Here is a 27428-nt window from a genome sequence, read left to right as displayed (position 1 = left end):
AGACAGCTCAGAGTTGCCTCCTCAGGGAAGCCTTCCCTCACTGTTCCCAGCAGCATTTAGTTGCTCATTTTCTGGGCTCCTGGAGCCCCTTTTGTTGACAATCTTGTTACAGCTGTTTTATCGAAGATTTGACTTCAATGTAGGGAGTGGATTTCTATCAGATAATTAGAGTTTTTTTAAAACAGTACTAGCTCCTTGTGAGCAGATGCTCATAGAGAGGACATGGATGGCTCCTCTGTCCATGGGATTCTCCAGGCAAGAATACTGGAGTAGGTTGCCATTCTCTCCTCCAGGGGATCTTGGGGATCCCCAGAGATCCAGGGATTGACGCTGCGTCTCTGCACTTCAGGCAGAGTCTTTACCATCTAAGCCACCAGGGAAGCCCCCCAAATAGCACCAACCGTTTGTGAGCAGGTGCTCATGGAAAAGACGTGAGAGTTATCAAGGATACTCGCAGCGGTTATACTTGAAGGTCCCATCCTTTTTATTCACTGTTCTTTCAGGAGAGATGACATCTCTTTTGCCAAATCCATACAGCTGAACAGGGTGCCTGCCGCCTAGTGAGTGAAGTGAAAGTCACTCAGTTGTGTCTGACTTTTTTCTCCAGGCCAGAATACTGGAGTGGGTAGCCTTTCCCTTCTCTAGGGGCTCTTCCTAACCCAGGGATCGAACCCAGGTCTCCTGAACTGCAGGCGGATTCTTTACCAGCTGAGCCATCAGGGAAGCCCAAGAATATGGGAGTGGGTAGCCTATCACTTCTCCAACGGATCTTCCTGACCCAGGAATCAAACCAGGGTCTCCTGCATTGCAGGTGGATTCTTTACCAACTGAGCTATCAGGGAAGCTGCCTGCTGCCTAAAAGGTGTTCAAAAGGATTTTTAAAATGCATTGAATGGATAAAAGACTGTAAGGGAGATTAAAAATTTCTGTCCCAATTTGAAATTCCTATCTTCTATCCTTCAGCAAAAGATACAAACAGTGCAGCCATGCTGCTTTTTATCCTTCAGGGAAAAGGTACAATCACTTTCCAGCTAGTAAGTTACCAGGTTGGAGAGGGGGGTGGTTGTGGGGGTTGGGCATGAAGATTCTAGATCCAGTTCAAGTCCCCTCTGCTGTGAGCCACAGTGCTGGTGAGTCTGGGGTCTCCCTCGGGTAGAACAATTGCTGGAAATCCCTGTCATGTTGACCTGTTAATTGTTCCTTGTGCCTATTATGACTGTGACTGTTAATATTTATTTGGTGTTTTATATAAGTATATTTATATATTATATAAGTTATAAGTATAATACAGGGTGATAGTTGTCTCAGTGCATTGGCTTACATCATAAAATGCCAGGGTTCCCTCTGGCTTCAGTCTTTTAGTAAAGTATCCTCTCCAGTGAAGGAGCAGCCCACCTGTATCCAAATACCTACAGAAAAGACTCTTCCTTGTGAAATTATCTCTGTATTCATGCCTGCCACTCATCTCACTCACATCAAAATTCAGGTCAAGGTCTCCTAAGGCACTCAGCGTCCTCCCCATCGTGGTCTTCAGAGAAAGTGCTTCCAGACTTCTCAGGCTCCCCTCTGGGCATGTCCCCTTACCAGCTGTACCATCTCTGGTTAAGTTACAGAAATTTCCTTAACCTGTGTCCTCAGCAGTACAAAAGAGTTAAAACTCCTGGAGTGTACACACAGAGCCTTACAGGGAAGAAGCAGCCAGTACATGATCACCACTACTGTGATTATTTATTCTTCAGGCTGACCTTCCCTTTCAGCCCTTCACCCCAGCACCAGTCTCCAGCACTTCCCTGCCGAATCAGAAAGCACACAGCTTCAGCCCCTTCTGTTTAGGCTGCTGGAAACTGCCTGATGCCTTTTCTGCCTGTAAATCCTCAATCCCAGCCTGCCTGTTTTCTAGTCCCAAGAATGTTTGTTCCATATGCTCCCCAGCTGGCTACCAGCTCAGTCTCCTAAAGGTTAAACTCATGTTCCGGAACATTCTTTTCAAGCATTACCTTTCCTTAAAAAAATGCAATACATCAATGGTTAAGAAATCAAAGCAGCTACACACACACACACACAAACGGATATATGCAAACACAGACATGCATGTCAACCCACCTCCCTGTATCTCCATGTGAAAAGCCATCTAACACAGTAAACTGTGCTTCACCATTTCCTAATAAACTTTTATGTTTTCTTGCCACTGAGGTTTCTGTAATTGTACACACAATGTCATTACTGAGCCCTGCACCAATTCAACTCAGCCAGATGCCTCAGCGGCAGCCAGCTTCTAGAAAATTCTCTTGATATGTGTGCGCCTTTGCCTCTCCATCTCCTGGGCCCTCCCTTCCCCTGGTCCCCACCTCAGACCATCCGTGTTTGGTCTGTTGGCCTTTTGTACCATATATACAAGGCCCAGTGTGGCAAGAAACAAACCCACTGCCCTTGAGAGCGCCTGTGACCTCCCTATGGTTCTGCTTGTCCAAGCCAGGCCACCCTCCCTCTGGAACTAGACAAAAAAAGCGCCCAGAGGCGCTTGCCTTTCAGCCTGTCATGAAAACATGGGTGCCTCATGAGCAGCCTGTGGAGGAGTAATTTGAGAAGATGTGTATAAAGGGTTTAGGGTCTCCTTAGATCTGGGGGTGGAAACTTGGAGGTAGGTGGGTAGGCTGATGGAGGTTCCGGGGCAGAGAACCAGTCTTCGGGGTTGTGGCTCCATCTGGGTTTGCGCAAAGAGCACTTTCAGGACCCTTGAGCGGCGTCATGGGGGTGGGCAGGGAGCTCGAGAGAGTCAGCTGCTCGTCAGGCCTCCGAGGATGCCTGCTGAGGCTGGTGGTAGGGCAGCCCAGGAGGCTCTGCATGGCCGGGGCCATCCGAGCTGGAAGCCCGGGGAGCCGTCTTCCTGGTGAAGTCAGAAAGGTCTCCAGTCAGCCGGGAGCTGAGGACACGGACTCATTCTCGCACACGTGTTTGGAGGTGATAAACATACCACGCAGATGGTTTCTCTGAGCCTCAGTGGAGGGTTTCCACACAGATTCAATGAACTAAAAAGCAGATGTAAACATACACACAGGGTTACGCACGGATCGGGGAGAAAGAACCAAGTTCTTAAAAAATGCCACACCCTGATCACCAACGTGGAGAAAGCACTGTTGGACCTGAGACAGACAGACAGACACACAAGAAGAAAACAAAGCTATCCCATAAATTTTCAAGAAGGAACACCCCACCAGCGCCCCACCCCCACCCCCCGCCGACTCTTCAGAAAGTCACTTGTGCTGCTTGTATTTCTGCTGAAAAGAGTTCAAGAGACCCGTGGAAGGGAAGCGGGTGAACACGAACCTGGGGAGTGCCTCCGAGGAGGTGGGTGATTTAGACTCTTAATTAAGACCAATCGTCCACCATGAAGTTGGGAAATTCCTCCTAGACTTCCAGAGTGAGGGCACCTAAAAGTCTCCCCAAGCCTAATCACCAGGGGATCACTCTTAGGGGGCTTCTGACAGGTCAGGAATGGGCTGTTTTCATGACATTGCAAAACGATCTAATGATATAGGCACTCCCCTCATTTTCAAGACAAGGGAACAAAGCCTCAGAGAGGTTAAGTAACTTGGTCAAGTTCACACAGCATGAAGTTGCGGGGGTGGGGGGGAACCTTATGCAAGTGTACAAAGAAACCTCAACCAGTGGCCAACAGAGCTTTGGGGCATCCATCAAGGAAGAGAGGACTGACAGCCTGGACACTGGCCCTCTCTGCAGTAGGAGCTCAAGATGCTGAAATCCCCTTGGGACGGGTGAGTTAGCCAAGGTCATGCAGCCAGCCACTGACAACAAAGCCAGGCTAGAACCTGTCTGTCATCCAGCCAGCCTCCTCACCCTGCAACACACCTCTCTGCTTAACAAAGTTCCAGCCAGAAATCAGGTGCTGGGGAGGATGACGGACACCAAGGGCATCTCCAGGAGCCACTCCGTGGCCCTCCTGTCTCAGAGACGAGTTCAGCCATTAGCCATCACAATGGCAGAGGCATGCATCGGATACACAAGGTCTCCTGCAGACCTTATGGAGGAATCTGCCCAGGAATCTGTGAACCCAACACATTGGCCTTGGCTGACCTTGGATGTCCTCTGATGCCAGGGCAGTTGCCAAGAGGGAACTGTGCCCCCCAGCATGAGGAGGGCAGAGCTTGCCATGGCCTGAAGCTGGAATTTCTCTGAGGCTGGTTTTCATCACCCCCAGCTTCACTCTCGCCCCTAAGCACACTCAACCTGGAAGCAGGCTGCTCCAGACACACTCTTGACATTGAGGCAAACTCCTTCCCTTCAAGGCGGGGCCAGGGGAACTCAGCCCTGTTATTTAGGGACCGTGCATTCCCAGGCTGGACTCCAGGGTCTCTGTCACCCAAGCCAGTCTTCCCAGGCAGCCAGATAGGCCCTAAACCCATGTGCAGTAGACATTCCAGAATAGGAACCTAAGGGCTCCTTAACTCCAACCTGAGAACCAAGATGGGCCAGTTACAAGTCTTGCGGGATCCTATTGGTGGGCTTCCCTGGTGGCCCAGTGGTAAAGACTCCAACTGCCAATGCAGGAAATGCAAGAGACGCAGGATCGATCCCTGGGTCAGGAAGATCTCCTGGAGAAGGAAATGGCAACCCACTTCAGTGTTCTTGCATGGGAAATCTTATGGACAAAGGAGCCTGGTGGGCTACAGTCCATGGGGTCGCAAAGAGTTGGACACGACAGCCTCTAAACAGCAATAACAATAATCCTATGGGCAGGCTTATTGTGTTCTTGATATAGGCTCCTGAAGCAAGAGCTTCCACAGGTTTCCATGCCGAGAATCAGCTTTCCATTTCCCTAGGACTGTGCTGTTCATTCCAAAATGCAAGGCTGCATTGGGCGGGGGGACCAGTGATGAGGAAACAGGGCTGCGTCATCTCTCAAACAGGGACTTCGTCTTCCCTGTGCCACTTACCTGCTCAGTTAAATCCTTGGGCAGGTTAAATCCTCAGGCCTCAGTTTCATCACCTGTAAACACAAGATGACAATCGCCACATCCACACATTTGTGGCAACTCATGGAGGTGGCAGAGTCTGAGAGTACCCAGCCCGTGGGAGGCACGTAGTCAGTTCTTCACTTCCTGCCCTCAGGTTTTGAGCATCCAGAATTGAGTGTGGGCTGACCATGCTCTTCATCAAAGCCACTGTTGTTTGCTGAGCCTGTGGCAAGAGGTTCATGTTCCATAAAGGACACAGACTCTGTTTGGAATGTGTAATAGCCAGATCTCAGGGTGCAGGCTGCTTCAGGTAGAGGGTACACACAGGCCTTAGCGGAAGGCAGGCCAAACCAGGGAAGTGACCAGACAGGGTTTCAGGACAGGAATGCAGGGTCCATAGTGGGTTGGTAGGTACCCTGCGCCTCTGCCCAGATTGGAGACTGGAGTCCTTAGGCTCCAGACCCCAGGGGATGAGCTGCTGCCCAGTTCATCCTCTGCAGTGGGAAGGGTGGGTAGGAGGGTGTCCTAGTTTTCCCAGGGGAAAAGTGCCTGAAGGGTATCACTAGTGTCTGCCTTGGCAGGACAGGTATGACTATCACCAAATGAGCCCTTGGGCTATTGTCGACACTCCTGGGATTAGTAGGCACCTGGAAGATTCCCTCCAGTTGGGGTTTTTACATCCAAAGTGATAAGTCAACCAAAAATGATACAGAGCTCAAGTACAGTAGACTAAAGAAAGCTGGTGGCTCAGTGGTAAATAATCCACCTGCAATGCAGAGGACCTGGGTTCCATCCCTAGGTCGGGAAGATCCCCTGGAGAAGGGAAAGGCAACCCATTCTGGTACTGTGGCCTGGGGATTCCATGAGCAGAGAAGCCTGGTGGGCTACAATCCAGGGGGTCGAAAATGAGTTAGACACGACTGAACTAAACAACAAGAAAGTTGAACTAACAGAAACACAGAGCAGAATTTCGGTTGCCAGGGTTCGGGGATGGGGAACAGGAGGAGCGGAGAAATTTCAAATTTTAAGAGGAAGACGTTTTGGGGAATTGAATGTACAGCCTGGTGACCGTGATGACAATACTGTACTATATACTTGAAAGTAGCAATGAAAGTAGCGATGAGTAGGAGAAGGCGATGGCACCCGACTCCAGTACTCTTTCCTGGAAAATCCCATGGACGGAGGAGCCTGGTGGGCTGCAGTCCATGGGGTCGCTAAGAGTCGGACACGACTGAGTGACTTCACTTTCACTTTTCACTTTCATGCATTGGAGAAGGAAATGGCAACCCACTCCAGTGCTCTTGCCTGGAGAATCCCAGGGACGGGGGAGCCTGGTGGGCTGCCGTCTATGGGGTCACACAGAGTCAGACAGGACTGAAGCGACTTAGCAGCAGCAGCAGCAGCAGCAGCAGCGATGAGTAGATTTAAAATGTTTTCACAGTAACAACAATGGCAATTACATGAGGTGAAGGTTGTGCTAAGTAACCTTACGGTGGTAAACATTTCACAATATGTACACGTGTCAAATCATCACATTGCACACCTTGGACTTACACAGCATTACATGTCAATTACATCTCAATCGAGCTAGGGGTGGGGGTGGGGAGGACAAAATGAAACCTTCAAACAAAAACCGCAGAGAGGAGCACAATACCTAAGTAAGGAGGAGAGGAGTGGGGGAAGGAACTTTTGTTCTCGAATGTCTACACCATGCTGGGACTCTGAGATGCCTACTGTGGTTATGGGGCTTAACCACAGCCGCCTGTGGGGTAAGCAAGCCCCACATCTGACTCTCTGACTCCAGGCAACCTGGGCTCAAGGTGCCTTCAAAGCCCTGCCCACAGTCACGGGGAGGAGCTGGAATTTGAACCAAGGTCTGACTCCCTCCTGTGGCATAAGCCTTTATCATCAGTTCCCCTGGGGCTGCAGGAAGAGTCAGCAGAGGATAGGGAGGCAGAAGAAACGCCTGGAGAATCAATCAGGACCACATTTCTCTTCTGTGCACAGATGACTCACCATCCACTTCTGCTCCTGGGTAACTCTACAATTATTTCTGTTACAAATAGTTAAAAGAACATTTTCCTATGTGCCTTGGAAGATGAAAACCACTTTTACACAGAGCAAAACAAAAACTGAAGCCAAGAAAAGAAAAAAGAAAAAAAGAAATTCAACCCTTAACAATCTCAAACCCCCAAACAACAAATGAGCTGAAAAGAAACTTCCAAAATGAAAACTGCCAGATTCGTTGTTATTGTTCTGGGACCATAACATCGGAGTAGATCATAATTCTAATTGCAAAAACTGACAGCAGAGGAAGGCGAGGAGGTTCTTGGACAGTGAGCTTGCCGGCCAGAATTAAGACCCGCTGAGCATCCCTGTGGCGGAAGTGGTACCAGTTCTTTTAATTAATGAATCAATTATGATGCATCCTGAAAGGGGGTACGGAACTGTGTCTACACACAACTCTGACATCAGCCGATTTCAACAAGTTTACTAAAACGACAGTCATGGCCTTTGACAATACTGAATGCAAAATAGTGGTGTACACAGACTTTACAGGGTAGCTCCCGGGAGCCGGGTTACAGAATCAGGTTTAACAGATGGGAGAAGGCCTGAGGGAAGCCAAGCACACGGATTTTATTGAGAAAAAAGCTTATATACTGTAAGGGTTGCCGAAGTTTAATAAATAAAGGTCAACTTATAATATATAAAAACAATATAAACATTTATATGCTACATGCATATCGTATAATTTAAAGTAATAATTTATATATGGGGAGAGATTCCAAGTTATGTTCTTCCGATCTTCCTCGACAAGGCACACACACAGGACGTGTCTATCCGGATCCACCGCCAGCCGACCAGTTTGTTGTTTTCTGACGTCAGCGCGCGGACATAGGTTTGGGAGGTTTTGCACTGCGAGTTCCAGTGTTTGTCATCAATGCCTCTGCAACCGTTCTTGACAGGCCTGGCCTCCTTACATCTCGTCTCATAAAAATATTGTTTGACGGGGGAGTTGCCGGTCTTGATCTCCCCCAGCACCGTGACCTGGTGTCCCCGAATGTCAATGGCCGACGACTTGTCGGTCACCCACAGGCTCTCGCTGTCGCACACAGAGTACTCGCCCCGGTGGCTCTTGTGCTCCGCGTACCTCTTCCTCCGCGACGTTCTGTTGGCCACCACGGGGCTGCCCACGTAATCCTCCATGAGGTACAGGGGAGGGGGCTCCAGGGGGGTGCTGTCACTCAGCAGGACCCGGGGCGAGTTGTAGCGTCTCTGGTGCCGCAGCAGTTCGGGGCCCATGGCCGTCACCGGCTGGAATTCCGACTTGGCCGGCTCTCGGGGTGGGGCCTCTGCTTTGGGCAGGGTGCTCTGGTAGTTCTCCTTAACGTCCACCATCTGTTTGGAGAGCTTGTTTTTTAAAATATCTGCCTGGATCAGCTTGATTATCAGGGAATTGAGTGAGTCTTCCGGCAGACTCCTTTGATCCATGCTGTTCCCTTGGACGCCACGGAGATAAGCGAGAAACATCACATAAAACAAGATGGACATCACCTTGTTCACCTGTAAGATCTGAAAAGGAAACATGGGTGTTACTAGCAGGTGGTGGCGGCTGCGTCCATGCCATTCCTGGACCAGATACCTGAGCCTGGGGATCCCTATGAGGCAGGATGGAGAGCTGAGTACCACCACCCAAGGAGAGCATCAGAACGCCCCTGTGATGGCAGAGACAGAGGCTGTCTATTCCTCTCATCTTCCCCTCTTACTCTCCTAGATATCCAAGTGCCTTCACCCCAACAATCCTTCTTCCAGCAGTGTGGCTGGGTGAGAGGGAAAGAGATGTGTGTGTGTGTGTATGTGTGTGTGGTGTGTGAGAGAGAGAAGGCAAAATAATCTGTCTCACAAAGACAAAGAATATCACTAAAGGGCTACAGCCTGGAAGAGTCAGGTCTCTCCCGAGGACCTAAAGCAGCAGAGGAGGTCACCTCTGGGCATTCAGCCTGGATCTTTCTCGGATGGACAGCACCTGTCACCTGTGCACCCGAGGTCCACCTTCTGCTGGGTGAGCCTGATATCCTGCTGTTTCTTTAAATGTCCCTTGAGCCTGAAAAGACCACCTTTCTCTCCGCCTCATGAAACTACAAAGAAATGGAACCTGAAAATTCTAAAGGTGGCATACACTATGTTTCTAATTAAAAAATATCAGCAGCGGCAGCCTTGCAATTGTGTCAAGAATCAGAGTTCTCTTGCCTACTTCGCTGCGGCCCCTGGGGTCTCTGGAAGGAGTGAATACCCTGAGGCTGGGGGTTGGGCCAGCTTCCCCTCAATCTGCAGCATCAGAGAGGGGTCATCATTGGCCAGCCCAGCAGAGCAGCCCTTCTGCCCCTGTAACGACCCACTCTGTGAGACAGCCTGAGTGTCAGGGTTCTCTGCCGAGCTCTCCGATGGACATGCTTGCCAACGTGCCCACCTGATCCCCAGATGCCCCCTTCCCAAGACAGCAGACCCCCCCAAAGCACCACCTGCCAAAGGTGGAGACTCAGCTCAAATGAATGGGCTGCACTTGCCCCGAAGCGCAAGATTCCCTGTCGATTTCTCTTGTCTGATGTTTTAAGTTTCCCACTATGAAACGCTCCTTTTTTAATGGTTCTATTTCTAACTCTGCCGTCTCCTTGGTTCAGTGGCATCTTAACCCATCAACGCTTTCGTTCTGTTGCCATAGTAGAGCCTCCACTTGGGGTTTCTGCCGAGTCCGTGTGGAATTAGAGGGCTGATCTCCACATACCTTCATGCTGGTCACTCCCTCCCTAGAGAAGCACAGCCCTGGAAGGAAGGGCTCTGGTGCGGGGGGCGGGGCACTCGTTAGACCCAGTGCCCTGCACTTCGCCCCACCCGCCACGAGTGCTCTTTCTGTTACCACCACTGCAGCTGCCTCACCGTCCCCAGGGCTCTCTCGTTTCCTCTTTAAAGCTCTAAGCATGGAAAATCAAATCCTTCCCTTGGCTCATCTTGGGTATTTCCAGAAAGACTACAAAACCCAGGGGGAGAAGAGAAGGGAAATAAACAAAGGTGGCACAAGACCCAGAAAATCAGTCCTGGGACTTCCCTGCTGGTCCAGTGGCTAAGATTCCGCACTCCTGATGCAGAGGGCCTGGGTTCGATTCCTGGTCAGGGAACCAGATGCCACAACTAAAAGTTTCCATGTCACAACGAAAGAGTCTGCGTGCCACAACTAGAAGACCCTGTGTGCTGCAACCCCGCCCAGCCAAATAAACAAATGAAAATAAACAGCAGTTAAAAAAAGAGGAGAAGAGCCGTCCTGCTTACCCATGGCTCAGAACCTGTCTGTGTCTGAGCCCGCCCAAGCTAACTCGCTCCCAGGACTCACAGATGTGGCCTCTTTCCACATCTTGCCTGAAGAGCTGCTCTGGTGTCCCCAAAGGCCAGCAACACTGCTGTCACTTTCCTCCAGCTTCCTCCTCCTGGCTCCCGGCCTGTTTCTCTGATAAGGAGAGCATCTTCCTTCCATGGGAACCACTCTCTGGACAACTGATTCTTTCAAGGTCAAGGCTGAGCGAAGGATTCTAGCTTTGCTGCCCCCATCTAGAGATGGCCCCCCCAGGAAGGGCATGATGCTGGGAAAATGATTCCCATGGAATAACTAATCTCCCCACTCCAACTCCACATAAAAGTGATTTTTCCCTTCAATCTTGCAGGCCCAACAAGATGAAACTTGAACAACACAAAAAATATGGCATCCATGCAACTAGAATTATACTGCCTTCTCCCTTCCAGAAAAGAAGGCAGATGCCATGCAATAATTTGGGATGGCGAGGCTATCAAAAAACATGTATAATATCATATATGAAACAAATTGCCAGTCTAGGTTCGATGCATGATACTGGATGCTTGGGGCTGGTGCACTGGGATGACCCAGAGGGATGGTACCGGGAGGGAGGAGGGAGGGGGGTTCAGGATGGGGAACACGTGTATACCTATGGTGGATTCATGTTGATGTATGGCAAAACCAATACAATATTGTAAAGTAATTAACCTCTAATTAAAATAAATAAACTTATATTAAAAAAAAAACAATTTATGAACTGCCCCTGCCTACCCCGCCCAAGCCCCATCACCATCAACCAAGAATATGCAGGCTACCTGCTCATACGGAAACTGAACACATGAGGTGAGTGGAGGGAGGTCCCAGGTGGAATAAGAGTCCATGTCTAGATTGGTAAGGTCACTGCAAGGGCGAGTTGGAAGGAAGAGCCTTGATGGATTGGGTTGCTTTATGGGGAGTGGTCTGTGTATGGAACCAAAGGGTGTTAGAAGCAGAAAGGCATTGACTCCAACTCCTTTATTTTATATGGGCTTCTCTGGTAACTCAGATGGTAAAGAATCCTCCTGTAAAGCATGAAACCAGGCTTTGATCCCTGGATCAGGAAGATCCCCTGGAGAAGGGCATGGCAACCTACTTAGCATTCTTGGAGCTTCAGCATCGGTCCTTCCAATGAATATTCAGGGTTGATCTCCTTGCAGTCCAAGGGACTGGCGGCTACAGTCCATGGGGTTGCAAAGAGTCAGACAAGACTGAGCGACTAACACTTTCACTTTTCACTTCATTTTATAGATGAGGAAACCCCAAACTGCAGTTTAAAGAAGAGGAGAGACACAGGAAGCAGAGGGGGCGGTCTCTGCAGTCCAAGATCAGTGTTTCTTTTCATCACATCATGACTGGGCTCCCATGCCCCATCTGCAGCCTGGCTCACTGTTCAGCAGCCACTTAAATAAGCTTTATGACCCATGTGACCCTTCCCCTTGCACACTCTCGTCGCCTCCGCTTCTGTTGAAATGTTGCTCACTCTTCAGCACCCAGTTCAGAAGCTAACTTTTCCATCACGCTCCCCCGATAGCAGCAGCCCAACTCCCACTGCATGCCCACGTCGTGGTGGCGCATGTTACAGCCCTCTCGGCACAATGATGCGGTTTACTCACTAGACGATGTCCTCCAAGGCCAGGGGCCCCCTCCTTCTTGTCTGTGTCCGCCTCTCCCGAGTCCACACCACAGCGAATACAAAGTGGGTGCAGTGAGTCAGAGATGGACCGAGGGTGGCTGAAGGCAGAACCAGCTCCCAAGGCTGCAGGGCTGAGAGCAAACATTTCTCAGAGGCAGAGTGGTGGCAGGAGGTGTGACCATGTTAGAAGGCACGCTCCAAACCCCCAGGCGCATGTTCCACGGTCCCATGTGGCTTCACTTACAAAACCCACGAAGATAAAATTCTGCAGAATTTCAAGATGGTGACCACAGAGTGTTACACTTTGAGTTCAAGGTGCCCTTTCTGGGTGTGGGCCCCTGTGCGATGCCCTGGCTGTAGGAATTAAGATGGTTTGTCTTGATGAAATTGTGTGAACGTAATAGATGGGGGGAAAATGGAAACAGTGACAGACTTTATTTTCCTGGGCTCCAAAATCACTGTGGACGGTGACAGCAGCCATGAAGTTAAAAGGTGCTTGCTCCTTGGAAGAAAAATTAGGGCAAAACTAGACAGTATATTAAAAAGCAGAGACATCACTTTGCTGCCAAAGGTCCGTATAGTCAAAGCTATGGTTTTTCCAGTAGTCATGTACAGATGCGAGAGGTGGATCATAAAGAATGCTGAGTGTCAGGGAACTGATGCTTTCGAACAGTGGGGTTGGAGAAGACTCTTGAGAGTCCCTTGGACTGCAAGGAGATCAACCCTGAATATTCATTGGAAGGACCGATGCTGAAGCTCCAATACTTTGGCCACCTGATGGGAAGAGCTGACTCACTGGAAAAGACCCTGATGCTGGGAAAGATTGAAGATGGGAGGAGAAGGGGACGACAGAGGATGAAATGGCTGGATGGCATCACCGACTCGATGGACATGAATGTGAGCAGACTCTGGGAGACAATGAAGGACAGGGAAGCTTGGCGTGCTGCAGTCAATGGGGTCACAAAGAGTCGGACACGACTTAATGACTGAATAACAACAAAGGGGTGGAAAGTCATTGCTCGTCAAGAGAGATGCGCAAAGGCAACAGGGTACCATGAGGCAGGTGACGCGAGCAGGGCTGTGGACAGGAGCTGCAACTTTAGTGCAACCTGGCTGGGAGGGCCTGGGGTTGTGGACCATGAGAAAGGCCCGTGAGACCATTTTCTTTGCACTCATTGGCAACAGGGGTTGGGGGAGAGGTCAGGGTCGTCAGGGAGGAAGATTTCATCACCAACATTGCAAACAACTGTCCAAAGTGATCACATCGCACAAAGCAGACTGACTTGCAGTTGATTTATTGCTTTTCAATTTTTTACAGACACATATGGAGGCTGCACTGTTTCTACCATCCCATCTACATCTGGGAGCCCCAGGGCAAACCCTGCCACCCCCTCGGGTCCCAGGCACACAAATTCTGCAGAAACATCTGGCCAGCACTGGTGAAGGTGGGGGACGGACAGATGAACAAAATGAATGACATAAGAACTCCCAAATGCCCCTCGGCACAGGTCCTGCCCATTTCTGGATCCAGACTGTCTCTTGGCATCAAGTCCAAAAGCCTTGTCATGATACTTTGGAATCAGCTGCAGGGTGGGAAGTGTTTCTAGATTATTTGCAAGGCTGCATTAAAACCCAGCAGGCTTCCTGCAGACTTCACTTTGATAATCTGCTTTCAGCTTTTTCGCACAGAGAAAGCCCAAGAATGTTGCTAATAAAATGCACCCTAACACAGATGTTGAAGCCGGAAGGGGCTGTAGATAACCATCTCATGTTTACCATTGAGGATGCTGAGACCCGCTGTGGTGTAAAGTGAGTTGCGTAAGGATCACACAGCTATATGACGCAGAGATGGACAGGGGAGATTTGGCTCTTTTTTAAAAAATTATTTGAAAATTTAATTTATTTTTGGCTATGCTGGGCCTTCCCTGCTGCTCAGGCTTTCCCTAGTTGCAGTGAGCTGAGGCTACTCTTTGTTAAGATGCTCCAGCTTCTCACTGCAGTGGTTTCCCTTGGTGTGGAGCATGGGCTCTAGGGCACAGGCTCAGTAGCTGTGGCACATGGGCTTAGCTGCCCCAAAGCTTGTGGGATCTTCCCGGACTAGGGATTGAACCCGTGTTCCCTGCATTGGCAGGCAGATTCTTAACCACTGGACCACTTAGGGAAGCTCGAGACTTGGTTCTTAAGTGCAACAGAGATCACAAGCCTCAAGCATGGTCAAGGTCACTGTCGGGGTGGATCACGACATTGCTAGGAAAGCTCTCAGCACTGTGCCCAGCACAGAGTGATCCACTGGACACGCTGGATCAATATGAACCTGAGTTATCGGTGGCAGCAGAGATGCTGCACCCTTGCCCTCCATGCACACACACTGGGTACCAGAGGTCTAGCTCCCTGGCGTGGCGAGTGGAGAAGGAAAGACAGTGCTCAGCAAGGCACATCAGTGAAGATTTCGATTCAGAGAGACTCCTATGCTCCCTTGCAAATGGTGACTGCAGGGTACAGAGACCCCCGTTCAAGCAATGGTCCTACTGTGTTATCCTAGTCTGCATGTCACCTCTTGGATGACACGGCCACACCCTTCTCATACCCCAGTCCCTGTTGTCCCGCCCAGGGCTGCACTGTCATGGAGTCTCCAGGTCTGTTTACTCAATGAGCATCTACAGCAGGCAAGACCTACCAAGACACAGCTTCCTGGCCTGGGATGCTGTTTGGGCTTCTGCCAAGCCTGGTTTGGAAGCCAATCAACTCTGCCTTCTTCTCCCAAAGAAAATACGGGCCTGGCTCTGCAGCAGGCCAGGGTCCCCAGGCTCTTCTCAGCTATAATTGGAAAAAGACCTGTTAAAGAGCCCGGCAAGCCCCCTTCCTGCACTCTCCCCAGTGCCCCTTTCTCCCGCTCAGACTTTTCCAAGATCCTGACCAACTCGCAGATGCTATTTTCCTCGCTCAGAAATGCTTTCCCACATATGGTGTTTTCCCAGTCCCCGGAGCAACATTCCTACAAGGTTTCACCATCCCTCAAAATACTCAAAAGAGAGCAATTTCTGATTCCTCCTTTCTGGCTCAGTGTACAACACACACAGAGGGTTTGGGGTCTGCAAGAAGCAGCTGAAATGGAAGAGAAGCTGGTGAGGACAGAGGTACAGGGTCTGAGGCTACTGAAAGCCAGGTCTGTCGGGCCACACGCGGCAGACGGTGGCCGTCGCTGCTGGGTTCCACGTCACCACTCCACGACTAGCTCCCTGGCACGGCGCGCCACCTCCTGGTCACAAACCTGGAGACCTTGCCTTCTGCACCTGTGTATGCGTGCTGGGTCGCTTCAGTCACGTCCGACTCTTTGTGCTCTCATAGACCGTAGCCCACCAGACTCCTCTGTCCGTGGGACTTTCCAGGCAAGAAGACTGGAGTGGGTTGCCGTGCCTTCCTCCAAGGGATCTTCCCAACCCAGGGACTGAACCCGTGTCTCTTACGAACTCCTGCACTGGCAGGTGGGTTCTTTACTCCTAGTGCCACACGTTGCAACTGTAGTGAGTGAATTTGTAGCCTGGGCATTGGGAGCACCGAACACAGAAATGGCGCAGGTGGGGCACTGACACCACAGCTACCATCTTGGAAATAACCCCTCGGAGGCAGGTACCAATGATGGGGAAAAAACGAGGCACGCAGAGGCTTAATAATTAGCCAACAAGCAGCAGAGCTCAGATGAGATGGCTGTCTGGCTCTGCAGCAGAGGCCCTGTGCTGTCTGTCTGTCTGTCTGTCCTGGCTCTCACATCTTCCAGAGGATGCTCAGGTTCCAAGCCTGGAGTCAGGACAACTCAACCTGGCAAGCTGATCACCTCTCCAAGAAGCTTCCAGGCAGCTCTGTGCAGAGTTTCCAGGGGTTTGAGGCCACCACTCCTGTTTCCTCCTTCCAGACTCCCTAGCAAAGTGTTCCCCAGGGAACGAAACAAAACCCGGTTTCCTCCTGTCTCTCCTGCAGGTGCCTGTCGCATGCTTTGCGTCGTGGGGCATGAATGTACCACCTCAGACCCTGGGTTTGGTCCCAGTGCTGGAACTCGGGGTGTGACTTACATAGAAGGCCCAGAGGCTCTGTTCTGGCTTTCCTCGGGCAGGAGGCGTGAGATCAAAGGTGGAAATGCTTTTTAATGTGCCAAGTATTGAATATGCGAATTCAAGAGGTTTCATTACATCCAGGGCAGCCACATCTGTCTGGGATGAGAATGCTCTCTGGCTGGGGTGAACCAGCACACTGGCCAGCTGCGGCCAGAAGGACCTCATTCCCTGGAGACTTGTTGCAGCGATGACCTGGTCTCTGACGAATGCCAAGGGCTCCAAAGACCACATCCTGCCAGATAATCCTTATATCTTGTTCAGCGAGTGGAAGAGGAGAGAGGTGGGAAGGCGAGAGATTTAAAGCCGCATGACAAAAGGGAAAGGAATGTGGTGGAAATATTAAACTAAGGCCTTTATATAAAAGGACCAGCTAGGCTCATTCCCCTATCTTAATTGCAAAATTAATTCAAATTGGCTTTGTTCTGAACACGGGTCCCAAGGCCTCAAAATGAGTCGGCCGGGACCACATGAAGGTATTCTGACCCCTGACAAGGCCGGGAGCTGGGAGACAGGGGTCCCAGCGGAGCCTCTGCTAGGGATCGGTCTGGTTTGGCTTAATCTCTTTATTAATGATCCGGAAGCAAGAGAGAGGAAAAAGTGGCAGATTAATTAAAAAGCACAGATGACGCATAGGGGGAAGGCGCTACAAACACGGGTGAGGACAAACCAATTACTCCCCAGTCCCCCAAGGGGCTGGCGACCTGGAAGGAGTGGGATGAGATTAGCCTGGAAACACTTAGGCTAACTCGCTGGGGGCGAGATGAATCCAAAACCAACAGAGAGGGAAACACTTGTGGAAGGATGGAGGGAAGGACGACTTAGGGTGGCTGGAAGGATTGGATGAGAAATAAAGTCACGAGTACGGGCCGGGCGGGTGTCCGGGGCCCCCTTTCCCCGATGGCTCCATGTGTGTCCCTCAGACCCACCTCACTTACTCAGCACATCTCCGAGGGTGGCCACTCTGACCACTCCCTGTCTTAGGAAGCACGTGTGTGTGTTTTCAGTCATGTCCAACTCTTTGCGACTTTATGGACTGCAGCCTACTAGGCTCCTCTGTCCATGGGATTCTCCAGGCAAGAATATTGGAGTGGGTTGCTGTGCCCTCCTCCAGGGGATCTTCCCGACCCAGGGATCGAACCGCATATCCTGTGTCTCCTGCACTGCAGACAGATTCTTTGCCTGCTGAGCCATTGGGCAAAAATACATAAATTGAGCTCTAGAGAAGGTAAGAAATGGAGCTGAGGTCAGATAACTAGTTCACAACTCTCAGCGAAGATGCTGGCGAGCATGGTCTAAATTCCCCCCAAACCAAAAAGACTCACCTCTCTGCTTTATTTGGTGAGACTACATGTGAGACCCCTGATACCTGGGTAGGTATACATCACACAGTCTCAATATAGTGTGACAGCAGAGGCAGGGAGATGGATTCCTACCCAGTTCTTTAAAAGCGGCTCATTCTACATACCTGGAGACAGAAATGCCAACCTGCTCCTGTACTCTTGACTGGAGAATCTCATGAACAGAGGAGCCTGGTGGGCTACAGTCTGTGGGGTTGCTGAGCGACTTTGAGCATGCACTCTGCATAGCTTCTCTTATTGAAACTTCCTGAACCCAGGTTCTGAAACCCATTGGCACAGACAACCCTTGGCCAGTATCTAAAGGAAGACAAGGCCCTCAGATTGCAGGGGATACTGGCTTCCTGGTGGAACCGAGACGTGCGGTCAACAGGGAAGGCGTGTTCTAGGAGGAGGGAAGATGAAATAGACCTGAGAAGGGTGACACCTCCCTCAGAAAGGAATTGCTGAAACTGGTCCCTCTTGGAGGCCAGAAGGTGAGCACTTGTGCTGGTTTAGTTGCTGAGTTGTGTCTGACTCTTTGCACCCCCATGGACTGTAGCCTGCCAGGCTCCTCTGTCCATGGGATTTTGCAGGCAAGAATACTGGAGTGGGTTTCCGTTTCCTTCTCCAAGGGATCTTGCCCACCCAGGGACTGAACCTGGGTCTCCTGCATTGCAGGCAGATTCTTTACCAACTGAGCCACCAGGGAACCCCGTACGTGAAAACTTGAGACCCCTGAATGGGATGAGGAACCAACCTCCCCCAAAAGCAAGCTAAACGCCCTGAGCTGGAAGTCAATCGAGAGCTGGGAATTGCTTTGGCACAGCTACTGGAAGAGAAATTTTACATCATTCAAAGCACCCCCTCCTTGGGCCCCAAGGCCGTGCGAGATGGAAGGTACGGCACATGTCAAAACAAAGCACACTGGCATGCTGAGAGGAAGGTAGCATGGTCCCTCCCCAGGCAGGGAACCCTCTGGCTTGGCCCCATCTTGGCAGAGAGATCTGAAAGGAGCCTGGGATGCCGACACAAGCCCCAGGAAGCCTACATTCACTTTATCCTTTATGTCCTACCAACTCTCATTTCATGGCCGGAGGGTGAACATGGAAAGATGGGCAGAGAACGTCTGAATCAATCCAGCCACTGGCCATAATGGTGATTATAGTAAATTCTGTTTTCTTTGTTCTGGCACTAATACTCATCTGCCACTGTGCTCAGAAATGTGTGTGCATGGGCTTATGTGTGTGTGCACATGCACCCACATACCACACACACTGTAGCTTCCCAAGATAGGCTAGGTTACAGTCGAGTTATTTCCAAATTCCTGTATCCTTTCATAGGCTGAGACATCTTGATTTCAGTTTCATTTTCTGCATCTGGGTTAACTCCATTTTTCCAAGTGAGGAAACATACAAGGGGAGGTTGCTTCCGTTACACAGACAGTTGGGGGTACGGCTGGCGTGAAACTCTGAGCATCAGAGAGTAATCACCCCAAGCAAGTAAAACTTCCTGTTCTAGACCTTTGCCTTGTGTCTGAGCTGGGTTTCTGTGTCAAGCATACACATAACGCACCCAGCTGTAAGTTGCCTGTATTGGAAGGCTTCTGACTATCAGTCTTTAATCATCATAATCATGATCAATTATCTACTTTGGCTAACCAGCCAAGGGTGGGTCTCAAAATGGCAGGATTAAGGAAGTCGGCTTCATCCTGAGAGCTGGGAGAGAAGGGAAATCCCAAGGCAGGACTCCCCTTCGCCCTAGGGATGCCTCTTCCAAACCAAGACCACAGCTGGCTTGGAAGGCCCAGACCTATGACCACACCCGCCAGAGCAGCGGCAGCAAGGCTGGGGTCAATCCAAACCATCATGGTTTGGCCCCATGAGGACTTGGCTGCAGTAAGTGTGGTCAGAGGTAGACTGTCTCCTCCAGGCTTGGCCATCGGGCTTGTGTCAAATATAACCCCCGGCCCACAGCCAGCCTCTGTTCAGGAGGATGAAGGACTTGCACATGGTCCTCGTCTGTCTTTGAACTGGATGCCTGTTCTAGGAAACCGCACTCTCTGGGGACTTGGAGGGCCAAGGCCTCCTTCCACGCTGCTGGGCGTCCCTTCCACAGCTCACCCAGCCACCATCATTCACCTGAATTCCCTGCCAGGTCCAGAAACCAGGACAGGAGAGGTGCCTTCATGGAGGTTTCATGAAGCTCTCTGTGCCCACTTGTTAAGGGAGGCTGGGATGAACACACAGAAGAAAATCCATCTTCCACCCAAACCCAGGTGTGTGGCAGGCACTTCATGCATGTTATGGTCCAGTCCCAAACCGTTGATCGACTCAGGTTCTGGGCAGCTGGGCAGGACCAGAAACCAATCCAGAGCTTGCCCTCTGGAAGCAATTTTGGCACCAACACTTTGGACCCAAAGCTGTCTTTCATCACGGGCACAGTCCTCATAATTGCTCATAAACAGCTAGTATTTACTGAGCCCCACCATATGCTGGGGACTTTGAGAGACACTACATGGATTATCTTAATTCATCTTCACAGATACAATGGCCAACCTCACTTGTCATGTCAGGAAACTGAGGTTCAGACAGATTAAGTTGTTGTTTCTGAGATCACATATCAACCGAGAGGCCGAGCCAGGATGCAGAGCCCTGGGTGACCCTCAGGCTGTATTTTTAGCCAGTACTGCAGACCACCTCCAAACTCCTTCCACAGAGGCTAAGGCACCTGCCACTTGCTTGCAGGGAGCAAGGCGGGTACCCTAATGCTTCTTTCCTTATTCAGAGAAAGAGACCTCCAAGACAGGTCCTCTGAAATGTAAGGGGTCATTATCCTGTCTAAAGCTGGGCATCACCAATTCACAGTGATTGAGAAGCATATCTGTGCAATGGCAGGCTGGTGGGCTTACTTATTTGTACTTTTAGTTTCCCCAAATATTACACATTCCTTTCCTCCATCCTTACTGGATGGTAAAGAAAAACAAGAACCCAGGGATTAAAAAAAATAATTGCTGGATTTTGGAAGATAAGACAGATTTCTGATTATTTAGTTTTCATAGATTTTAGCATATTGACAAGGAGAAGTGAAATACTGTGGACTCAGGACTTCCCTGCTGGTCCAGTGGTGAAGACGTCACCTTCCAGTGCCGGGGGTTTGGGTTCAATCCCTGGCTGGGAAGCTAAGATCCCACATTCCTTGAGGCCGGAAAACCAAACCATAAAGCAGAAGCAATATTGTAACAAATTCAATCAAGACTTTAAAAATGGACCACATCAAAAAGAATCTAAAAAAAAAAAAGGGACCCTTGGTTGGCACTCTTTATGAATAAAAAACAACTCTGCCCCTGACCAGCTTTGTGGCTACTGAGGAGCCCATACTCACTGCTCATCCCGGGGTCTCAATTCCTAACAAGCTTTTTCCACAGGGCTGATGCTGGTATTTTGGGCAGGACAGTTAGTTCTTCATTGTTCAGTTCTGTCTCTCACCCATGAAGCTCTGCCCCCCACCTACTAAATGTCAATCATGTCCCCCAGACGTGGTGACAACCCAAAAAAAAAGCTCTCACACTTTCCCAAATACCATCTGGGGAGGCCTTATCCCTCCTGGTTAAGAATCACATAACAGAATGCTGGTGGACTAAAGTGGTCCTCAGCCATTTTTGACCTTTTTAGAATGTGATAAAAAATGAAAGAAACTGTCCCCTAAAAAAATACATGTGCACAAACAGGAGACAGTTTGCATAAAAAGTTCCAGGCAGTTGACAGGCTCCCCAAAGCTAATCCAGAGACCCACAGATCCTAGGTGAAGAATTCTTGAACTAAAGAGTTTTTCAAAGCTTCTATACACTGTGCTTCTTGGTCCTCCTGCCAGCCCTGAGCCATTTCTTCACCAGTCAAATCATCCTCAGTACTGGTCTCATTTTCTGGTCCTTCCTGCTTCTCTGTGTCCTTTTAAAGCTACCGAGCCAAGCAGCACTGGCATCCTCATTTACCAGCATCTTACATAATGTGAAGGTTACAGCAGGAAAACAACCTGCCCCATATGCAGTGATAAATTAGTGAAGGAGTCAGAACCAGAGCCAGCTCTCCAGAGGCCCAGAGCTGTGCTGCCTGTCTGGAACAAACCAGAAAAGTAAATATAAGGATACTCAGAGGGAAGACTGCCAACAAGATGTGAGCACCAGCAGGACTTCCTCTGGGAGGCAGAGGGGGATCAGGATCAGTGTAACATATGAAATGCTACACTGTGAGATGGCTGGAGCCCTTGCAGCCTGATTGAGCCCAAGAGGTAGCCCATAACGTAGAACCCTTCCCCTTTTCTTACATAGATCTGTGTAGCATCAGCACCATTGTCTAGTGACATCTGCATGCCTCAAGAGCTTTGGGATTTCATGCAGCTTCCCTTCCACCTCTGGCCCTGCCAGCACTCTGGATGACTTCACCTCCAGCCTGATGGCTCTTCCATCCTTTTCTGTCCTTCTGGTTTCCTGACTTCCAAGGCTAGGCTGTAAATGGCCAAGTGGCTTCTGTCTGTTCTTGAGGCCCCAAGCCACCACGGGGGTCACTGACCGTCAAGGAGACCCACCCGTGCTAGAGACCCACCCTCCTCTACCATGGTCTTCCAGCCAGTCTCGCCAAGGCACTCAATCAACTTGCAGGTGGACTGGCCTTGGTGGTCCATGCCAAGCCATCAGTCAACCTGTCAAGGCCACCTGACACAGAAGATTCTCCCAACCCAGCTCTAATCAAATCCCTGACCCATGACATCATAAGAAATGATACATAGTGAGTTGTTTTTTTATGCTGTCAAGCTTAGGGTGGGTTGTTACAACAGTGAAAGATGATGGGAAAAGTACAGAGGACAAGAGGCGTCACCTTTTAGTGTCACTGATGACACTTCATCATTTGCTCAGAAGCGTCTGAGAACATTCCTGGAGGATGGATCTAAATCGGAGATCTAGGATCATAACCTGAACCACGAAGAACCAGGGCTGCTGCTGCTGCTGCTGCTGCTGCTGCTGCTAAGTCGCTTCAGTCGTGTCCAACTCTATGCGACCCCATACACAGCAGCCCACCAGGCTCCCCCGTCCCTGGGATTCTCCAGGCAAGAACACTGGAGTGGGTTGCCATTTCCTTCTCCAAGGCATGAAAGTGAAAAGTGAAAGTGAAGTCACTCAGTCATGTCCGACTCTTAGCGACCCCATGGACTGCAGCCTACCAGGCTCCTCCGTCCACGGGCAATCCCCACCAAACAGGCGAGCGGTCAGGCAGCTGAGGCTCTGAATGCAAAGGGGCAGTGCAGAGCCAGAGGGCTCTTCCATAAAGTGAGGGAATCAGGATAAATCTTTGCAGGGTCTGTGCTCTGCCCACCCTTGGGGGCTGAGACAAGGCTCTGGGCTCCCTGCTCTCTGTCTGGTCCCTGTGGACACAGAGGGTGGGAGATGGCTCTGGGGTCCTACTGACCCCCTGCATGTAGAGAGGAAGGCACATGGCCCTAGGGGCTCTCTGGGGTTCCCCGGGAATTAGAAACATGTAAGGACAGGCCGGGGAGCCCGGGAGACAGAAAAGAGAAACTCTGGGTCAAGTTTGCATTTCTCATTATTCCTCCAACCCTTCTCAAATTCCTTTTGTTTAGAAACCTCCTTGAGTTTCCGAAGGCGGCCCCTCCCCCATCCCACCCTGGAAAAGCCTAGGAGCTTTCCCCCAGCCTGTAACCCTTCTGGATAACACGTTCCATATGTCGGTCACTCTCCGCAGGAGACGCAGGCTCCCTTTCCCGGTCACCTCCTCTGTGTCCCGCCTCAAGCCTCTCCCTCAATAGCACAAGAAGCAGTGAGGGTTTCCATCGGATTGGAGCCCATGGAATCAGGGCGTTCCTGCCACTTTGCCTCCCGGTGCCCACGGAGCGCCTGCCTTGGCCCCAGCCCACCACCACCGACAGCTGCAGGAGACCCCCTTTAAAGCGCCAGGGCCAACTGAGCCGCGCTGACCCAGCTCACCACGTTGCTGGCTGAGCACAAGGCACACAGCCCCTATTGTTCTCCTCTCTCACCCACCCACCCCTCCTCCTGTGGCTACCCACCGTGGTAAATAAAGGCTGAAGATTTTTCCAACACAACTTCCAATGCTTTGGTGGGGAGACAGGAGCAGACCTTCCATCTCTCCTCCCTTGACCTCTACCCCACGCCCCTACCCCCCTCCTCTGCATCTTATGTGAACTGAGCTTGACTCTTAAAAAATGCAATGCACAGCTTCACACTAGTTTTGCTGGATTTCCCAAAAGACCCAAGAAGATAGGTTTTTGCTGCTCTGGAGGGATTGAGTTGGAAGGACTGAAGATGACCATGAATAGGTCCAGGGACAGAACTATGTGGAGCGCCTCTTCCTCAAAAGCATAATTATACTTAAAGGCTCCAGATCTCCATGGGTGCTCAGGAGAGCAAGCAGAGGCTGCCATGAGGCAAGCAGCGAGGCAACCCCTTAATCCAACCAACACAGACAGGAGAAGTGGGCAAAGCATCCATCAAGAAGCTTAAGGTGTTTCAAAACAGACACAGGTGGCAAGCAGAGAAACTGGGGACATGGCAGAGCCACCTATTCTCTTAAAGAAGGAAGGATGCTTCATGGAGTACAGACTATATATGTCAAGGACTGCAGTTCAGAACTTACATCCTACCTTTTGTAGCTTTTTGGGTAGAGGTGAAGTTAGGAAAATTATAAAGAGAGGGTATTGCTATTTTAATGGGGTTCCCAGGTGGCGCCAGTGGTAAAGAACACTCCTGCCAAGGCAGGAGACACCAGAGAGGCGGATTAGATCTCTGGGTGGGGAAGATCCCCTGGAAGAGGGCATGGCAACCCATTCTCCTGCAGAACCCCATGGACAGAGGAGTCTGGTGGGCTACAGTCCATGTGATTGCAAAGAATCAGACAGGACTGAAACGACTTAGCACACATTGCTATTTTAATGCTGAGAAATTTAGGGCATAAGAGGAGGTAAGCAATGGATTCAAAGCTATCAGAGCCGGAACCAGAAACCTGCTCTCTGACTCCTGATCCTACAGTCTCGAAAAGATAACCCTCTCTATTCTCAAAGTCTTGAAGAATCCAGAAAACAGAGCACATGCCTATAGTTGTCCAGGAAGTAGAAAACCTCCATTTCTTTTTTAAAAATTCACGTGATTTTTGGCTATGCTGGGTCTTTGTCGCTGCACACCAGGCTTTCTCTGGCTGCAGCCAGCAGGGGTTACTCTCTGGTTGCAGTGTGAAGGCTTCTCTGGTTTTGGAGCACGGGCTCTCGAGTGCAGGCTCAGTGGCTGTGGCTCACGGGCTTAGCTGCTCTGCGGCGTGTAGAATCTTCCTGGATCAGGGACCGAACTCATGGCCCCTGCATTGGCAGGAGGATTCTTAACCACCAGACCATCAGGGAAGTCCGAGCTCCTCCATTTCTCGGTGAACTTTAAGAGAATCCCTATAGCTACAAAATGCACACTGTACTCTGCTCTAGGTTTGCCGCCTCTTTGATGCACCCACTTACACAAAGTGAATTATTTCCCAAGTCGGGCCGAGTGCAGGAACATCATTGTGTGAGGGGAGATGGGCTGGGCTGGTCCTTGGCTCAAGTTCTCCACCTACTTTTCTCTAAGCCTCCCTCAGTCTCCCTCTTCCCCCCATTCCCGGCTCCGTTTCATCTGAGGATTTATTGTACTCTGGAGATCAAACAACTGGCTAAGCAAAAGTGTTTGTTAAAAACAATCTTTCTCAACAATACCTGCATTAAGAAAATGACAACAATCATGAAGGAAAACATGTCTGAAGATGGGCTTGGATGATACACGAGGCTAATGAGACACCCAAACAAACGTAATTGGGGGATCTGACTTCAGAAGCTCCAATTATGCTTGATGGGCTTGGCAAGGAACCCTGCAATTTGGTGCTAATGAATGGATTAACAGAGCGGGGAAGCTGGAACCCAAGAATGTGTAGGAATGTGAGTCCTAACCCTATGCTGGGCATGCAGTAGAAGGGCCACTGAAGACCTGATGAGCTGAAGTGGGAGAAGCTTAGGGCTTTATGACAGGAGGTCATTCCCAGCCAAGGAATCAGCTCTTCTGCCTCTGGACCAATCTGCAAAGCGTTACAGGCCTTCTACTTTGGGGAGATCTATTTTGGTTTACTAGAAAGAATGTTCTAGTGAATTTCCAGGCATGCAAAAGAAATGACCAGCTTAACTGGATTTAATAGAGAAGACTGCAAAACAGTTCTTTCCAGACCTGAGGCTCTGAAAGGCAAAACATAACGGCAAAACACTCCACAACTGTTGGGGACACTGATGGGGCCACGGTGATGTGTGGGAGTAGAGAGTGACCTCCACTCTGAAGTAGGTGAGTCATATGGGGGGGAGAAGGAAATGGCTGCAGACTCTGGTCAAACTGAAGGGTCTGGAAATACACTGGCGCTGATTCAGAACGTGGAACTTTTGATCCTACAACATGATATGTTTGAATTCCCCTTGGTGATGTTAATAACACAGTTGGCTAGTGCCACACTGACAGAATTTATGAAGCAAGGACTCATCCAAGAACAGGAAGGAATGACCTCAGTTTGTACCCTACTTGCGCCTCTGAAAAGGCTGAGTGTAAATCACATTTCTGTGAATTGAATTATATGTTAAAGATACTAGGAGGGTTTGCAACAAAAAAACGATATTGTGAATTCCTATGGAAAGCAGTAAATAACTACTTTCTCATCAAATATGTATACACACACATACACATATATTTTACTACTTTTAGCTTGAAGCAAAGTGCATCTTTAAATGTAGAGCAAGTATGCTGTAAATATGCTACAATTCCACAATGAACACGTGTGCTTTGAAATACAATTCTTCACCAAGGGAATAAGACTTATTCTTTGATTAGATCTTCAATTATCTGGGTGCCCTGTTAATATGCATGATTCCTTATGGCTCATTCTTTAGGAAACTAGAAACTGGGAAGAAAAGAGGCAGGAGAATTTGCTGCTGGAAGTTCCCATATTTTCCACTCCTGTGCTTAAAACAATATCAACCTAAGTGCCCCAAAGAAAAACTATGACAAACCTAGACAGTGTATTAAAAACCAGACCCATCACTTTGCTGACAAAGGTCCGTCTAGTCAAAGCCATGGTTTTTCCAGTAGTCACGTATGGTTGTGAGAGGTGGACCATAAAGAAGGCTGAGTGCCGAAGAATCGATGCTTTCGAACTGTGGTGCTGGAGAAGACTCTTGAGAATCCCTTGGATAGCAAGGAGATCAACCCAGTCAATCCTAAAGAAAATAAACCCTGAATATTCATTGGAAGGACTGATGCTGAAGCTGAAGCCCCAGTACTTTGGCCACCTGATGTGAAGAGCTGACACACTGGAAAAGACCCTGATGCTGGGAAAGACTGAAGGGAGGAGGAGAAGGGAGAGACAGAGGATGAGATGGTTGGATGGCATCACTGACTTAATGGGGGTGAGTCTGTGCAAACTCTGGGAGATGAGGAAGGACCGGGAAGCCTGGCGTGCTTCAGTCTATAGAGTTGCAAAGAGTTGGACACAACTTAGTGACTGAACAATTGCCCAAAATAAATGACACTTCTGTCTTCTCAAAGATCCCAATAATGAAAGGAATGCAAGGAAAAGAAAGCAAGCAGAAGTCACACATTATGTACATAGTGAAAGTTCAAGAATAATTATATCAATAAAGATGATAGCTAGCCTCACTGAGCATTGGCTCCTGCCTCAAACTGCACTGAGACTGAATTCTGTACAATCTGATTTAATTCTGCGATAACCCTGAGGCAGGTCCCATAGTCAACAGTGTCTTACCTGGAACCTTGTATACTACTCCATATTACCTAACACTCTCAATGGGTCTGTGACAGCACCCGTGATTAAACAAGTTAGTATTTCTGTTGCAAAATTATAAATACTCACTTAAAGGAAATAAAGATGATGTCAATTC

The 27428-nt window shown here is 49.7% G+C and overlaps 1 protein-coding gene across 1 annotated transcript in view; it reads right to left on the bottom strand.

Annotated features, from left to right (window-relative positions):
- Positions 1-7450: 7450 nt before the first annotated feature.
- NTF3 (neurotrophin 3) overlaps positions 7451-27428 on the bottom strand; it is a 78526-nt gene continuing 58548 nt past the window's right edge. The window contains exon 2 of the mRNA XM_040234944.1: positions 7451-8549. Within this exon, the coding sequence (XP_040090878.1) occupies positions 7767-8549 (783 nt within the window). The 3' untranslated portion in view covers positions 7451-7766. The remainder of the gene's footprint in view (positions 8550-27428) is intronic.

Source organism: Oryx dammah, unplaced genomic scaffold, assembly GCF_014754425.2.
Source record: "Oryx dammah isolate SB20612 unplaced genomic scaffold, SCBI_Odam_1.1 HiC_scaffold_29, whole genome shotgun sequence".
NCBI classification, from domain to species: Eukaryota; Metazoa; Chordata; class Mammalia; order Artiodactyla; family Bovidae; genus Oryx; species Oryx dammah.
The sequence above is the reverse complement of the archived record's forward strand: the minus strand, read 5'-3'. Positions and strand labels throughout refer to the sequence as shown.